Raw genomic sequence first — 16,131 nt, 5'->3', positions numbered from 1 at the left:
TATTCCACTCATATATTTCTGCTTGCCATGTTCTAGTGCTAAAAAGTGTCAGGTATGTTTATGTAACCCCCACTTTGCTATGTTCTTATTTATACTATGTTATTCTTTGCTGTATCTTGTTACTATTTGCTGCTACAGCGGCCTTATTTCCTCTCTGGGGTCATTAAAGTTTTGTGTTGTCTTATCTTACAAGGACAACAGGACCTCACACTACAGTGCTGGACGTGCTGTAGTATATCACTCTACATACAGAATATGCATCCAACATGATATCGCTTGGGTGCATTCAAGCAGCATGATATAGAGTGTAGTTGTGGCTACAGAGGGAAGTGCAATGCAGTGACCAATAGAGCATAAAGGCCGCTGTTGTATGCAGGGTTTCGTGTTGTGGCACCCTAATGGCTCGGAGCATGGGAGGCGAGCGAGGGCCTCCAGTCCTGAGCAAAAGGAGCCCTGCAAGTACCCGTCCTAATGTCATAGCCCCATTAAAATGGCCTCACTGACCGAAACCCTCTGCCTACTTCTGTCACACTACTAGAATTTTAAGTCAGATACTAATACAAAACCTGTTACCACTTTCTAATAAGGCATACTTTAGAACGGGTTTACAAGTTAAAACTAATAGTACTCGAGATCGGTCTTGGTCTTAAGACCGGTCTCAAGACCACTTTTTTTAAGGTCTCGTCTCGTACTCGGTCTTGTCTCGGTCTCAGATAAAGAGAACTCGGGATTTTATGTCAAGACCACAACTGCAGGGATATCACTGAACTGCCTGTGCATTTTCAAATTGTATGTGTTAATATCATTACTGTGATTGGACATAAAACTTCAAATGCCACCAATAACTTGACTCATTTCCAACTTGAAATTTGTTACTGTTAACCTCCTCTTCCTGCTGCCCTTAACACGCACTCCCAAGAGTGAATGCGGGAAACAGGAGAAGCTCTTGCTGTCTGGCTCTGATCTTGGTCTTGACTCGGTTTCGCTTTGCCTTGGTCTTGGTCTTGACTCTGTCTTCCCCTGCCCTGGTCTTGGTCTTGTCTCAGTCTCGCCCTGCCTTGGTCTTGGCTCGGTCTCACCCAACATTGGTCTTGTCTCGGTCTCGCCCTGCCTTGGTCTTTGTTTTGGCTCGGTCTCACCCTGCCATGGTCTTGGTCTTGTCTCGGTCTCGTCCTGCCTTGCTCTTGGTCTTGTCTCGGTCTCGCCCTGCCTTGGTCTTGGTCTTGTCTCGGTCTCGCCCTGCCTTGGTCTTGGTTTTGGTCTTGGTCTTGTCTCAGTGTCGCCCTGATTTGGTCTTTGTCTTGACTCTGTCTCACCCTGCCTTGGTCTTGACTCTGTCTCGCACTGCCTTGGTCTTGGTCTTGTCTCGGTCTTGCCCTGTCTTGGTCTTGACACCGTCTCGCCCTGCTTTGGTCTTGGTCTTGTTTCGGTCTCACCCTGCCTTGATCTTGGTCTTGTCTCGGTCTCGCCCTGCCTTGATCTTGGTCTTGTCTCGGTCTCGCCCTGCCTTGGTCTTGTCTCGGTCTCGCCCTGCATTGGTCCTGGTCTTGACTGGGTCTTGCCCTACCTTGGTCTTGGTCTTGACTCGGTCTCGCCCTGCCTTGGTCTTGACTTGGACTCGCCCTGCCTTTGTCTTGGTCTTGACTCGGTCTCGTCCTGCCTTGGTCTTGACTCGGTCTCAAGAACAATAAATAATTTACCATGCTTTAAAAATCAGTAATAAGCCATTTATAATAAATTTATATAATAACCTCATTGTAAGAAACCATGATAATTTATGTTAATGACATCTGCAATTGATGTATTATTAGAAAGCTAGAGCCATTACACTTTATTCATTATTTAATAATAGTAGACTTTATTTCTGCAGTTAATAATCCACCATTGACTTCTCACTTTCTAATCAGCCATAAACCTTACACTTAAATATTATGTAAACCATTAATAAAAGGGTATTGGGTCCAACTTTCTAATAAGCCATCAGTTCTGTAACTTTAAATGTTTATAAAGCCATTACAAATCACATGTTTGCAAGTAAAATAATTCCGTATATCTCTCTATTCCATCAAATACTTGTACTTGAGTTGAACCAGGATCCAGGTCTAGATCAGGTCTTGACCCTGTTGTTTTTTCTGGTGCTTTAAATCTTGTCAGTCGTCTGCTTTCAAGAGCTAGACTAACCCTCCATCTGTTCCAGACCGCGTTCTTCTTCTTCTTCTAATTTTAATCTCTTCCCTTCTGTACGTCTGCCCCCCAAAGGGGATGTTGCAAATTAATTTCAGCTCACCCAAAATAGTATTTTTTGAACATTTTTGAAGTTCCATATTGAATTCAGACTTTTTTAATGACTTCTAAATAGGTCTCATTCCCTCTCTTTTCGGAGAGACAACCCTTTCTGTCTGTATGAAATAACCAACAGACAGAGGAGGTTAATGTGACTGCCAACCGTCAGAAAACATGTCTGTCATTATGGTAGTTTGACAGCAATTCTGAGGAGTAATGGTGAAAATCTTTACAGCAAGACTTATACATGTCCCTGCATACATTTTAGTGTTTAAGAATATGTGTGTGTGTGTGTGTGTGTGTTTGTGTGTTTGTACGTTCATGCATGTGAGGTTTGGTTTTCAAAGGGGTTTGAGAACCACCAGGGGAAACTTGTCATTAGAGGAATATGTGGAAACAAGGATGTGGTGCGCGCTCCAATTGAGTATCTATCGCTTTTCCAGCGACCCATTTAAAAGCTTTGCGGTTCAACAGGCTCTGCTGACATTTTATTAAGGTGGAATAAGGTGGAAGGATTCCTGACATTTCTGCTGGTGGTGGCGGTGGTGTAGGAAGGATCTTTAAGCTTAAGATCTATGCTTCTGGTCAGGACAAAAGGTGATGACCTGAATATTATACTTTATGTACCTTATATTATACCTTTTATTTACTTAGTATTACGTTCATCCATATTCTTTTTCTACTACTACTGCTACTTCTGTTTACTCTATATTCTGTATACACAGCATATTACATGTCTGTCCATCCTTAAGGCTCTGACACACCAACCCGACGGCCGACCGTTAGCAGAAAAGGTAGTCGGACTGATCAGTCTCCCCGTGTTGGTCAAAAAAGTGCCTCGGAACACACCGCAGCGACGCCGATTTGAGCGTACGTTCTACGTGTGTGCAAGACGTAATATGTCTACATAACAGCAGGCGGCGCTAAAATGAAAACCGGAAATGACGAACGCGTCACGTGGGACTGACTTCTCCAGCCGGCCATAATGGCGGCTCGTTCGGAAATATGAGCTCGTATTTTACGAAAATAGTTAACTGAAACGTGTTTCTGAAAACATTTTAAGCGAGAAATAGGCCATACAGTTGCTGAATCTGTCTTCATTTCATATCAACAAAGGTCAGTTTAAAAGATTTTCGTCAGATTTCGAGAGGCGTTCGTCCCACTCATCCCGCTCGTCATTTCTGGGTTAGCACTCCACCAATCAGATTGGTCATTGAGTCAGACTGCCCGCCCTCCAATTCAACATGTCAAATCGGCCAAAATGAAGGCCGACGGCCCCTCCGACGGCCAACGTCACAGAGCACACCGAACAGAATCGAGTCACTGACCTCGCCAGACCGTCCGGCGGCTGATCATCGGGTTGGTGTGTCAGGGCTATTAAAGAGGGGCCGAGCTGAAGACAAGAAGGTTACAGCTCAATAAATAAGTACCACTCTCCGTTCTCACACAGCAGTTACCATTAGTGTGCCCTTGAGCAAGGCATTTGGCCTCCTCACTGCCCTGGTGGAGCTTCTCATTGGTCAAACATTTTTCCACAGATCCAAAACGAGTATGTGGAAAACCTACCCAAACCTTTATTTCTTTTAAAGACACCTCATTGGTAAGGAATTTGAGGACCATGAAGTACAAATTGAACAACAATATACATTGGTTGTCATCATTTTTGAAAAAACGTTAAAATCGCTCCGCTATGCTTAAAGTTAGGTCAGGTTAAGGCACAAAAAAAGGGGGTTAGAAAAAGATAAATATTTGGGTTTCGATAACTACTTTGTTATGGTTAGGGATCCCTTGTCATCATATTTGAAAGAAACTAACATTAGCAGTTGAATGAGATGGGTAAAAAACACGAGTCTCCCATGTCAAAATCAGACACTTTGTCAAGAGTCACTAGAGGTCTTTGTCGGTAACATTGAAGCCCGTGCCAAACAAGGTCACACAAAGCTGAATCACCGCCAGGGAAAACTCTGTGTATTTTTCATTATACCAGAGTTGTGGTCTCTGGTGCTTGTGCCATCGATAGTCATTTTTACCTTAAAGTCATTGTTCACACTCTTCATCTCCTTCTAAAATCGCATCTCTACTGACATGTTGATGACACTTTGTTATCAAAGCTGATTGAGATTCCGTTCGAATCTACTTGGGCATCTGACCCGAGACCCTTACCAACCCGATTAGACTGAATATAATCCGGGCCCATGGATCCTGGAAGATCTCTATGAAGATCTGGGTGTCACAGAGGATGTTTGTATCATACATCTGCTGAATAAATAGAAAATGAGTCGGTGAATATTTAGGAGTTAGTCACAGGCTTTACTCTTTAACCTAAATGGAAGAGTCTTCTGTACAAACTGTTACTTTAAACAGCTTTTGCTTCGTCATCAAAACCTCTCTCTTTGACTCACTATCAGGCCAACTTTTGGGTCATCTTGAGTCAGCAGGTTTTTAGCCCGTCTCCAAACTGAGAGGCTCTTGATGATTACTTTTTTTTTCTCGCTTGCTTTGCCTTTACGACTGGCTACGTGCCACCTCCAGGAACTCTGAGCTCGCCCACATCACCAGAGAGCAGCCACTGCAATGCATCAGGTTAGCCCTCTCCATATATTTAAGTGATTGCTGACATAATTTATGAAGGGAATGAAAAATAAAGTCTGCATTGCAATAGAAAAATTTAAAATGAGAGATCTATAATTTATTTGGCCTGCCACAAGTCAGCACCCACCCCCCACCCCCCCACCACCACCACCACCACCACCACCACACACACACACACACACACACACAGATCTCATTTCTGTGCATTTGCAGTTTTCTCCTTCCTCCTCTTTTTCCCCTCTCAGGAGCACGGGGGGCCATCTTTAGGGGGTGGTAGGCTGCTTTTTTGAGGGGGGGGAAGGGGTATCAAGGTGGTGCTGGAGGGGGATCGGCGCTGGACTTCTGGCTCCGGTCTAGGAATGCCTTCACGTTTACAAACAAACTGGCTCTTTCGCATGCCCTGTTTGCCTTTGTGGCTTTTTTTTTTTTTAAGGCCTGTACGGGCAAACACACAGCGGGAAACACTGGCTTGTTGATCGCCTTCACAGACCAGCTCATAAACCCAGCAAGCATGAATGTGGGGGCCTGTGTGTGTGTAGTTTGTGTACTTCAGAGCAGCTCCGGACATTTTTTTCCCCTTCTTTAATAAACCCGAGGGGTGTTGTGGAAGTAAACAACCAAATAATTATTAACCGTTGAATCATGAGATTGAGGCACGAGGAGGCTTACATGTCCTCTAAGTCAAGTTTTAACGTAAATAAGAGATTACGGTTTGATTGTGCTGCAACTTTTGTCTGTTCCTGTTTATGGATGTTGCTTGGAAACAACACTAAATCGCATTGTTCAACATGTGGCATCTCTCTAGCTCTCTCTCACTAACTCCTTTCCTTGCTCGCTCGCCCTCACTCCGTTTGTAAACAAGGAAACCAGGATGCATGGCCTCATTGTTTTGCATCATTATTACTGACAGGCCTAAATGACTTGAATGATGGGAAACCCTCATACAAAATTAACCCGGACCCGTGTGTTTACCCTGCCTAAATCATGTTGCTCATTGGCTTATACCAGAAGAAGAAAGGGGGGGGGAAAGGCCTCACATCCTGACATCTGCAAAGCACCTGTCCTGAGCTGTGTATGCTAGCTGGGCCAGAGCACATTCAAACAGCTATCGCCCCTCATTTTACTCTCTAGCCTTGAAAAACGCCATGATCGTCATGTGCTTTAACAGTTGACAACCTCTGCTGTGTTTTTTCCTGTATCCACCAAGTCTGTGCATTGGATGTGTTTCAGATATCACATTATGTTGATATATGCATTCAAATGTGGTCATTTAGTACAATAGAAAACCAAGCAAAAAGGCAAAAACAATCCATGTAGCATTTGTTATTCCTCCTTCCTCTTTACTCACTGTCATGTCACAATGCTTTGCACTATTGTAGGGGCTTTTATAGGCTAAAGGCCGATACATGCTTCTGCGTTAACGCCGTGGCTACGTACGTAGGTACGTGGAGACACAGACCCTACGCCGTAGCCTGATGTGTACCTCTCGGCCGTGGCTTGGTAGCGTTGCATTTCCCCCTACTCATTTCTGGGTTCTCCATAAACAACATGAAATCAAGGAGAGGGTTACATCTTTACTGCTACAGATTCCCCACCAGGGTCAGAAAACACGGGGGAGACACTTTGTTTCTCCCACTATGCCTCTAGAGTCGATACTCGCTCCGAAGCTAATCCCCGTCACTCTCTCACTCGCTCTACCACACACTCCCTACACACACACACACACACATGCCGACCCTGCTATTCTCTATAAGCGATCGACCGACGCACCAACGCACAAGTATAAACTTCAGGCGACTTACGTAGGCTGCGGCGAAAGCTCTGCGTGGAGCACCGCAGAACCATGAATCACGCTTTACACTGTGATAACATAGACACAAACTCCTCACCACTTCTCTGCCACACACAACTAATAAAGGTTAACATTATCAATCAAAACCCATTTTGTCATGAAACCTTTCATGTTTATTCATGCTATAATTTCAAAGAGAGGTGAGTTTATTGTGCAGCATTAGTAGACATAGACAAATGAAACATGTGCTTGCTAGCTACAATCGCTAACGACAACTGTAGCAATCTAGCAAATAGCTAGGTCAAGCAGACCCCGTTCAGAATAAGTGAAATAAGAGCTCTTAATTTATTCAAACAAAACCCTAAACTTAGCCTCATCTAGAATCTTCCTATAATAGAAAACCATGCTTTTTTTGCTTATTTAATCAACAAATTGTCAATTTCTTTTAATCGACTTTCGGCATGTTCTTTTTTTAAATTTAGAACCTTTTTTCAAAAATAAAAGCTTAAAATAATTAGCCCAAATTAAAGAGTAAAAAAGAGAAAATAAAAAAATAAAATGCACAGTGTCTCAGTTTGTCTGTCCCTTTTGTTGGCAGTTACCAATGATTTAGTTTCAGTATTTATCGATACACATGCAGCACTTCACATCGGTTGTGTAAAGGGACAGTGCAACATACGCGACAGTTGTAAGTTCTACTGCTCACTGTACATGTGAATATTCAGTATGCACTTGCATGTCACACAGTGCAGCTGTAGAGGGAAGGGCAGTGACCAGCGGTGCTTCGGTCCAGTGAACAATTTCAGAGGACCCACATTGATCTACATGCATGCTTTCACTATTCAATATTCCACAGCTCTGCTGCAGCACATGACTGCCTGTCCCACTGACCTGAGACGTTATCAGTGGTTGTACAGGCGAATGGTTTCCTGCACGGCTCTTGTTGGAGGCAGTTGTATAAGCTGCCTTGGCTCAGAACAAAGCTGTGCTTCTAGAAAGGGAGGAGGGTGGCACTGCTGGGAAAGGTGCCTGGTGTTCATCAGCCATCGCCACAGATTCGGAAGTGAGTCACTCCTTTGCCGTGTGCAGAATCTCTCCCAAAAGGTCACCCGCACTTGCCTGCAGCACTCCCCCATGTCAGCCATTGCATAATTCCATCAGTTTTGCAGTAAAGAGGCTGCAGGAAGAGTACTGTATTTACACTTTGGATATGACGGATCAGAAATGATGGTTAAACAGTCATTGTTTAATTGAAGGAGCTGCTCTGGATGCAGAAATAATCCTATTAGTTAAATTAAATCTTCAAGGGGCAGAACCAGAAAACGACAGGTTTTCTACCTACAATATATTGTTACATTGCAGATTAAAGTCCAGTTAAAAAAAAAAAAGAAGGGGGTAACAGAGGAGGAGGTACACATTGAAAGTCTAACATTTCAAATAATGCATTTAGTTGATTAAAATGAAAAATAACCACTAAGGACAGCTGTTATTTTCATGAGAATTTCCGTTTGTTTCTTGTGACGCTGTCAGCTCCTTCCAACCTGTAAACATATTATTTAAAGATGATTTAATGATGTTACAGAAACATAAACTCTTTTTGCACCCATATTTATATATGCTAAATCTCAATAATAATGTTGTACTTCAGTCATTTAACTGATTTTATTTCCCAGAGCATGCAGCGACACACACTCTTTCATCTTACTCCTCCAGCCAATTTAGAATGTGTCTTACCTCACTGTCAAACAAAACTCTTCTATTTCTCACTTCCTCTCACTCTCACTAACTAGCTTTATGTTTAATCGTCTATTACTGTCCACTATCCAAAGGAATAAGTTCTACAGCTCTGACATTCATAATCAAGGAATCAAAGGAATTGAATATGAGTCCTCTCTTGCACTCACTGTAATATATCACTTGTATAGAACACAGAAGCTACTTCAGCTGAAATGATTTCACTTTCTAGACAGGCTCAAATGCTTACTTGTTCCCAGTGCAATGGATGCTCATTATAGATGTTTGTCTCCCAGTTCTGTTTAGTACAGGTCTGTTGTTGCCGAGATTGTATACAGTTTGATTTGTGTGAGTCCCGCTTGTGTTTGTCCCTCTGTACTGCAACGCTTTTGATGTTTACAAGGTAAAAGGCTCTTTTTGTAGAAAGATAAATAAAGTACTTTTCCAGTACCATAACACATCTACCCTCAAGAGTCTGTGGTTGAAGTCGATCAGCCTCTAACTGTGCTCCCATGATTCAGTGGTGTTCAGTGGACGGAGCGCTCTGGCTGACAGCTGAATATCTGTGTCTGTTTCCTGTCCCAGATAACAGCAGTATGCAGAGAGGCTGCCCTCCTGGCCCTACAAGAGGACATCAAAGCTCAGCACATCGAGGCCAGACACTTTGAAAGTGCCCTGAACACTGTGAAGCCCCGGATCCCCGACTCTCTCATCCAGTCGTATATCAGCTATCAGCAGCAGCAACACAGCGGCCTGTTCTTCTTCTGACCACGCTGCTATATGGTCAAAAGTCCAAACTAAGGAGCTTTTTCCCGTTTTTTTTTTTTTTTAAAGAAAAGGTTTTCGACTGTGTCTGGTGGACAAGTTACCCGCATATGATAAGAAATGGACACAACCACCAGCCGAACACGTTATGACAAATACAAAATAATAAATAAAGAAATCAGTTTCCCCAAAGTACTTTTTGAAATCTTGCCTGTTGCCGGTTTTAAAACATCAGCCAGCCTGTATTTTAGCTCAGCACGGCAATATTGCGATCATTTTTGGTTTCGAAAAATGAGCTTAAGTGCCATGTTTGATCATATAAAATATTAACAATGTAGAAAATGCATGATTTATGTATCCATTGCATTTGGCTGCCTCGTCTTTTTAATAGCTTAAGAACATTAAAGGAGGAAGAAAAGTTACAAATAAGTGCTGGTCCAAAACTAAGTTTACAGCAGAATTAGACTGCTTGGAAAAGTCTATAAAATACACAATTTTTTGTCCAAAAAACATGTAATTCCCAGCTAACATAATGTCAAATGCATTCTTTTTTTAGTGCAAAATGTAGCTGGGAGCAGGTTTTGACCGGATTTTATGACTTTCTAATGCATTGGTCTGTTTTAGCTCAGCTTTTTCCTACTGTACATCCAAATAGCTTATGTCCTTTTTTTCAGTGCCACTTTGTTATTTGTAAGAAAAGACAGAAAAGACTTAAGTCCCATATTTGACAAGACTGCAAGTAATTCTAGGTCGGTAACACGTTTTATACCTGGTTATAAGTGGAGAGCATGGAATATCCTCTTGCACTAACATCTATGTAATTAAATAGTGGAATTAGACTTCATCAGGGGACCTTCTGGACCCCCTTCAAGGACCCCTGATTGTTCCTAAACCCCTAGTTTGAAGAACCGCTGCTCCATATCCACGGGGAGAAAAACAGCCACGGCTGGTATATTCATCACATCCATCCATGGAAAATCAGCTAATTGCTGTAATCGTGAGATTTCCGTCCGCACTTCCGACCACTAAGAGCAGGGATCGAGGCGGCCATCTGTCGGTCTACCAGGATTTGCTTTATCACCAATAAGCTGAATTTTAACATCCAGCCTAAGACCGTGTCAGTCTACTCTACACAGTCGCTTTTACCAGTCCGTTAACTCTAGTAGGCTTTCTCCCTATTCTTTTTTAAACATTTGCTGACCCGAAATGGCACTGGAGGTCATTCATCTATTGATTTCTCTCTTTGAATAGGATAAATTGACTTTGTATTGAACTTCCTTTTCTCATGGATCCGGATGTAGCGCATCCGCGACACCAATCAAACCAGACAGTCAGGAACAGAGAGGAGGTGGGGGTGGGGGACAGCAGTCGGGGGGGGGGGAGTCTTTCCCGTGCCTGCAGGGCTGCTTTTCTCTTAAGGTGGCCCTGGACTAAAAAAAAAAAAAAAAACTACCATTTCCATCTCCACTCATCCAAAGAATCGAGACATGAAACTCTTCAAATGATGGGAAAATGTCCATATCAGGGAGTACTGCAAGCTGCAGGCTCACCGTGACACATTGTGTTTCCTCTGATGACATACTTAAAATGCGTAATGGGAACATTCAAGGCAGCAGAGAAGACATCCTGTTGATGTTTCCTCCCTGAGTTGTCTATAAATTCACACTGTTGTCTGTGCAGACAGTGGGTTCCCAAAGTTGAGTTTCCAGGACCAGCAGGGGGTCTTTTAATAAAGTCAGGTTCAGGTTAACTTTTTAAGAGTGTAACAATAACTTAATGTGTGGGTGTCCGTTGTGCAGTGCTAAATACCACAGAGATTAACAACTTTAAATAAACATGCCTACAGGAGAATGTCCCTACACTCGCGTTTATAAACCATCTTAATTACATAGACCTGTATATTATTATTTGTCAAACACTGGTCATTTTGAAATCCTTCACATGGTAAAAGAAGTATTTGAACCACATATTTAGGCCTACTGCATTGAGAGTCTCCGTTTCTCAGTCTAATGCTTCAGTTAGAACCAGCTTTTTCATTATATTACATAGATTAGAAGTGATATACTTCCATTTACTTCTGTTATAAAATATGATTCTTTCAACACAAACACCAAAAGGCCCCATATTAATAGTGTGCTAGTTGTAGTAAAATGGTTTTCATGCTTAGAATAGATTGTATCTTTTAAGGACCAAAAACAAAGTCTCTTTATTTTGTGTGTCTAAGGCTTGCGTACTAAAAATGACAAATCAGCAAGGATATAAATACATGGCGCGTTTATTACATCACTGTTAGTCACATGAACCTTATTCACATCATTATTCATAACCCGCAAGAACGGAAACTAGTAGTTTTTTTCTCCCCTGAGCCCCCTTGCCGAGCCCTCGCAACAAAAAAAATCCCGTTCCACCTTAAATAGTGAACGCATCTCTATCGCCCGGCCTTCCACATCTGCCCAATGAATCAGGAGCGGATGCGATGTATCCTTTTTCAGTGGAGTGAATGGCCAATGGGAGTTGGCTTGTCGAGCAAACACTGAGCCCTGCTTTCCCATTCATTCAGTGCTGAGCAGGCCCGCGGAGCAGAAGAGAGCGCACCGATGACCGCGAGCCGACGACGCTTTTTGCGAGCGCAGACTCACCGCAACAATAAGTAGCCAGAACTCAAACCCAGCTCTCCGCAAATAGGCCTACTCGAAGAGGAGAACGTCTTGGATATAAGCTCACTCGTGTTTGATTTTATTTCTCCAAGACGTTTTTACGCATTTCATTTTATTTTACAACACAATTCCTGCGGGACTTAGGTTGCCTATAATAGATCGGCCTCCAAGTGCGCAGCAGTTCTCCGGGTGCCTTCCCTCCTTCCTCCATCAGAGCTCCACTTGGGATTTACTTTGTTTTATCCTGGGACGAATGCATGCGTAACCCGCGCAGAACTTCTCTGCTTAACTACCCAAGAAAAGGGAATAACGCAAAGGGATACACTCGCACTTGGATTAACAGCCAGTGAATGTTATGCATCATAGCTTATAGTATACGTTTGGACATTGCCCCTTCCTTTTGGATGGAGTTTTGGTAGGCTATTTGATTGATGGATTCGACGTTATGGATGGTTGCATATAGGTACGTATCTTCCTTACTATTTTACACTTGTTTTACTTCTATTATGTTGCTTTTACGGTCTTTATTATACGATAGTAGCTCACAGAGCGACCCAGTCTGCGCCGCTGGAGCGATATAAATGTTTTGTCAGACTGGTGCACACAACCTAAGACTTAACGTGTCATTTTCAATGTGTTTTGCACTGGGGGGAAAAACACCCGCAGCGGGTTAAATTAATCGCATTTAGTTGATGAAGTTGATGGTTTTCAATGCCTGTGTCCGCCCGTGGCTCTGCTGTAACAAACACCCTTCCCCCCAAGGCGGTTGTTTTCATTCATAAGTTTTTCCCCCGTCTATTTGGATGCGTCCTCTAATGTCTCTAGATCTCCGGCTCAGTGTGTTTTATAGGATCCTGCTTGTATTAATGCGCACGACGTCTCCTGCTTTAAACGCGCTCTCTGCGGATAATCCTATGTATAGTGCGCCATTTGAAGCGTAGACTATTACAAAATATAAAGAGATTGTTTATTTGCAAAGAGCAAAAGAATCAAAAATCACTCTGGCTGCAGTGGTTCTCCCTGTGAGGTTTAAGATGTGTTTCACTGGGTAAACGTATGAGGCTTTGGCCTCGTGCAGGTCGGCGTTGCTTCATAACATCCACGAAAAAACCAAACCAAATTGCTGATGGTGTTTATGCCATAAACTCGGTTATTAGACTAATTATTTGCTTCAAAATGAACTTCAAAAATCGTGTATGTCTGTAGCGTGAGGGGACATTTTAATCCGACAATTTCCAAGCGCTCGGTTCGTTTTTCAACCAAAGTCTGTGTTTTGTCGGAACTTGGTCTGACCTTAGTTTTTTTTTTTTTTTTGCTCTACTTTTGTCCCTATTTCCCCGAAATCCTTTTTGGTGTAGTAATAGAATACTAAGTGAGGCAGCTCATTTAGTTCCCTTGGATCGCGTCCTCATTTCGTCGCCGCGGTGCATTTAAATGTTAACTAGTCATACAAATGTAAATGAAGAGGGGAAGTATTTGTAGGGCCTACTGAAGTTTAGATGTGTGCGTATTGGGGAGGAAGGTACATAAAGTCTTGTTAACAGTCAACTTTTTTCCCGGGTTGCCTCACTTAACGGGATCAAAAGTGACACATTGCCATGTTGACAGGATGAAAACAGTCAATCTGGGGCAACTTTAAATACATCTTCTAATATTACATACACTTATTTCACTATAAACAATAATAGATGTTAAAACTTGGTATTTTTGCTGCTGCAGAATAGTTATTATGTTATTGTTTAGGAACATTGATATGATACTGATTGGTTTCCACTTGGCTTTGAATCTGAAATGGCCATATCAACCCCTCTTCCATTAGGACAGTGTGTGTTTGCAAGTTATGCCATGTGTTGCTGTGTCTGATGATGTCCCCTCCCTCCCTGCCTCTCCTTTGTCTCTCCCCGGCCTCTCTTCCCCCCTCTGGCAGGTTTTCCGATGCATGCCAAGTCCACGGTGAATGTCGGAAGTGGTGATCCCCCCAGATGGAGCTCCAAAGTCAACATGGCCCCGGCGGTTCATTAGTGGTGATCCAGCCGCCTTCCCTAGAGAGCCGGCAGAGGTCGGATTACGAGCGGGAGCTCCAGCATGCCGCCATTCTCTCCCTGGACCAAATCAAGGCCATCCGCTCCAACAACGAGTATACTGAGGGGCCCTCGGTGGTACGGAGGCCCCCTGTACCCCGCATGGCCCCCAGGCCCCAGGACAAGCAGGAGAGAACTCACGAGGTCATCCTCGTCAATGTGAACAACAATTATGAGCACCGGCCATCAGGTCACCACCATCACGTCGGGGGCGGCGTGGTGGTTGTGGCTGGGGGACAGCAGTACGGCGGGTCCCGGGCACCGGGGCTCAGCCGCTCCACTAGCACAGGAAGTGCCGCCAGTTCAGGGAGCAACAGCAGTGCCTCCTCTGAACAGGGACTCTTGGCACGCTCGCCCCCCACCAGGCCCGGGATGAGCTTACAGAACCACCACAGACCAGAGCGGCCTGTTCGGACTCAGCCCAAGCCCAAGGCCCTTTTACAGCCCCAGCAGGGACCTCACTTCCATCAGCCTCCACTGGAGGCTCCACTCAAACCCCAGGGCAAAGGGAAATCAGACATTTCTGTCTCTGGCAACGGGGTGGTGGCTGCTGCCGGGCACCAGTTCATCTGTGAGCGCTGTGGGAAGTGCAAGTGCAGCGACTGTACGGCTCCCAGGAGCCTGCCTTCATGTCTGGCGTGCAATGGTCAGTGCCTCTGCTCGGCTGAGAGTGCGCTGGAGCACGGCACGTGCATGTGCCTGGTTAAGGGCATCTTCTACCACTGCTCCAATGACGATGAGGGGGACTCATGTGCGGACCAACCCTGCTCGCTGTCACGTTCCCACTGCTGCTCTCGTTTCCTGTGCATGGGATTAATGTCGGTACTCTTCCCCTGTCTGCTATGTTACCCACCTGTCAAGGGGTGTCTGAAGGCGTGCCAGGGCTGCTACGACCGGGTTAACAGGCCCGGCTGTCGCTGCAAGAACTCCAACACTGTCTATTGCAAACTGGAGAGCTGGGCCCCACAGACCCAGGAAAAACCTTCCTGATCGCCCCTGTATGTTTGTGATTGCGTGTGCGCGGGAGACTCTTGATGTGGATCTTATGATGATAATGATGATGATAGTCACAAATTAATGTTTATCAAACATTCTAAGCACCTCCCAGCAGCCTCCCCTCCTCGCTGCGGAAACCTAAGGAGCTAAGCAAAGGAGTAACGAAAACCACTCAATTATTTTTATTTTCTCTGGATCAGGACCATGTTTTTACAGACCAGTGTTTGCCTTAACTGTTTCTATGTCTATCCTCAGCTCCTCATTAACACTATTTTTTTTATATATATATATATATGAAAAAGTTTTTCTTCCGTTTTAGGTAGGCAGTTCCCTCTGGGCCTGTGTGCCCAGTGGGAGCTGCCTCTCACCAAATCTGTGAAGGACGATCTACTATAGGGCAATTATGTAGCTGTTACCTGGTATTCATAGCAAGCAGGTATGTTTGAATTTATTGGTTGCTACCACACTAAAACCGTGGTTCCTTTGCTCATTAACGAAAGCACATCCATCTCATAGTGTTTTTCTTCTCCACTTGGATATGTTTCTCTCCTTCGACCCATCTGAACTCTTCATACACATTCTGTGGCATTCTCCCCTGTTTTGTTTTCTTTATTTTTGTGAAAATTGTATGCTCAAAATCCATAAGAGGAATTCTGGCTATTTTTTAAAAGAAAAAATGTCTGTTAAAACATTTTTTTGTTGTAAAAAATATTTATTATGTGAAGCTCTATTATTTTATGATATTTATTGCAAGAGACAGTCTTAAATTTACTCATGTCTGAATATAACAAAATATCAAATACTTACTGAAAAATTAAAGGGTGGCACAAAAGAAAACTATGTTAACTTTAATGCAGAAAATATATTAATTAATGAAAAACAGTACTGTCTGGTGTCTTGATTGAGCTGCTGACCAACAGTAACCTGTCTGAGGAGTGAAAGATCTGACTGATGGCTGACTTTAAGGGTTAAAAGTTTGAGTTCAATGGCAAACAGAAAATCACTGTTTTCTGTGTGTGTGTGTGTGTGTGTGTGTGTGTGTGTGTGAATGCATGTGTGTGTATGTTCATGCTGGGTGTGGAATTCCTGGTAAAAATGTTCAGCAGTGAGTAGAAACAGCTTGTAGCTCAAAATGTGACTGTTTACATTCTTGGAGGGCTTCTTTGCTGCGATTCTCCTCGCTAACCTTGAAAGCTAAACAATACAGGTCATTGACACGATTAGCCCCGAA

At 43.6% G+C, this 16,131-nt stretch overlaps 2 protein-coding genes across 3 annotated transcripts in view; both read left to right on the top strand.

Moving 5' to 3' along the window:
• The window catches only part of afg2a (AAA ATPase AFG2A), a 146,600-nt gene extending 136,323 nt beyond the window's left edge, over positions 1-10,277 (top strand). For both annotated transcript variants that reach the window (XM_078260061.1, XM_078260059.1), the window contains exon 17: positions 8,987-10,277. In XM_078260061.1, the coding sequence (XP_078116187.1) occupies positions 8,987-9,169 (183 nt within the window). In that variant the 3' untranslated portion in view covers positions 9,170-10,277. The remainder of the gene's footprint in view (positions 1-8,986) is intronic.
• An 852-nt stretch (positions 10,278-11,129) lies between these two features.
• On the top strand, positions 11,130-15,782 carry spry1 (sprouty homolog 1, antagonist of FGF signaling (Drosophila)). Its single transcript, XM_078260058.1, has 2 exons — positions 11,130-12,286; positions 13,751-15,782. The coding sequence occupies exon 2, from the start codon at positions 13,806-13,808 to the stop codon at positions 14,892-14,894; it is 1,089 nt and encodes a 362-aa protein (XP_078116184.1). The 5' UTR covers positions 11,130-12,286; positions 13,751-13,805; the 3' UTR covers positions 14,895-15,782.
• The last annotated feature ends 349 nt before the right edge of the window (positions 15,783-16,131 follow it).

Source organism: Sander vitreus, chromosome 10 (genome assembly GCF_031162955.1).
Source record: "Sander vitreus isolate 19-12246 chromosome 10, sanVit1, whole genome shotgun sequence".
NCBI lineage: Eukaryota > Metazoa > Chordata > Actinopteri > Perciformes > Percidae > Sander > Sander vitreus.
The sequence above is the reverse complement of the archived record's forward strand: the minus strand, read 5'-3'. Positions and strand labels throughout refer to the sequence as shown.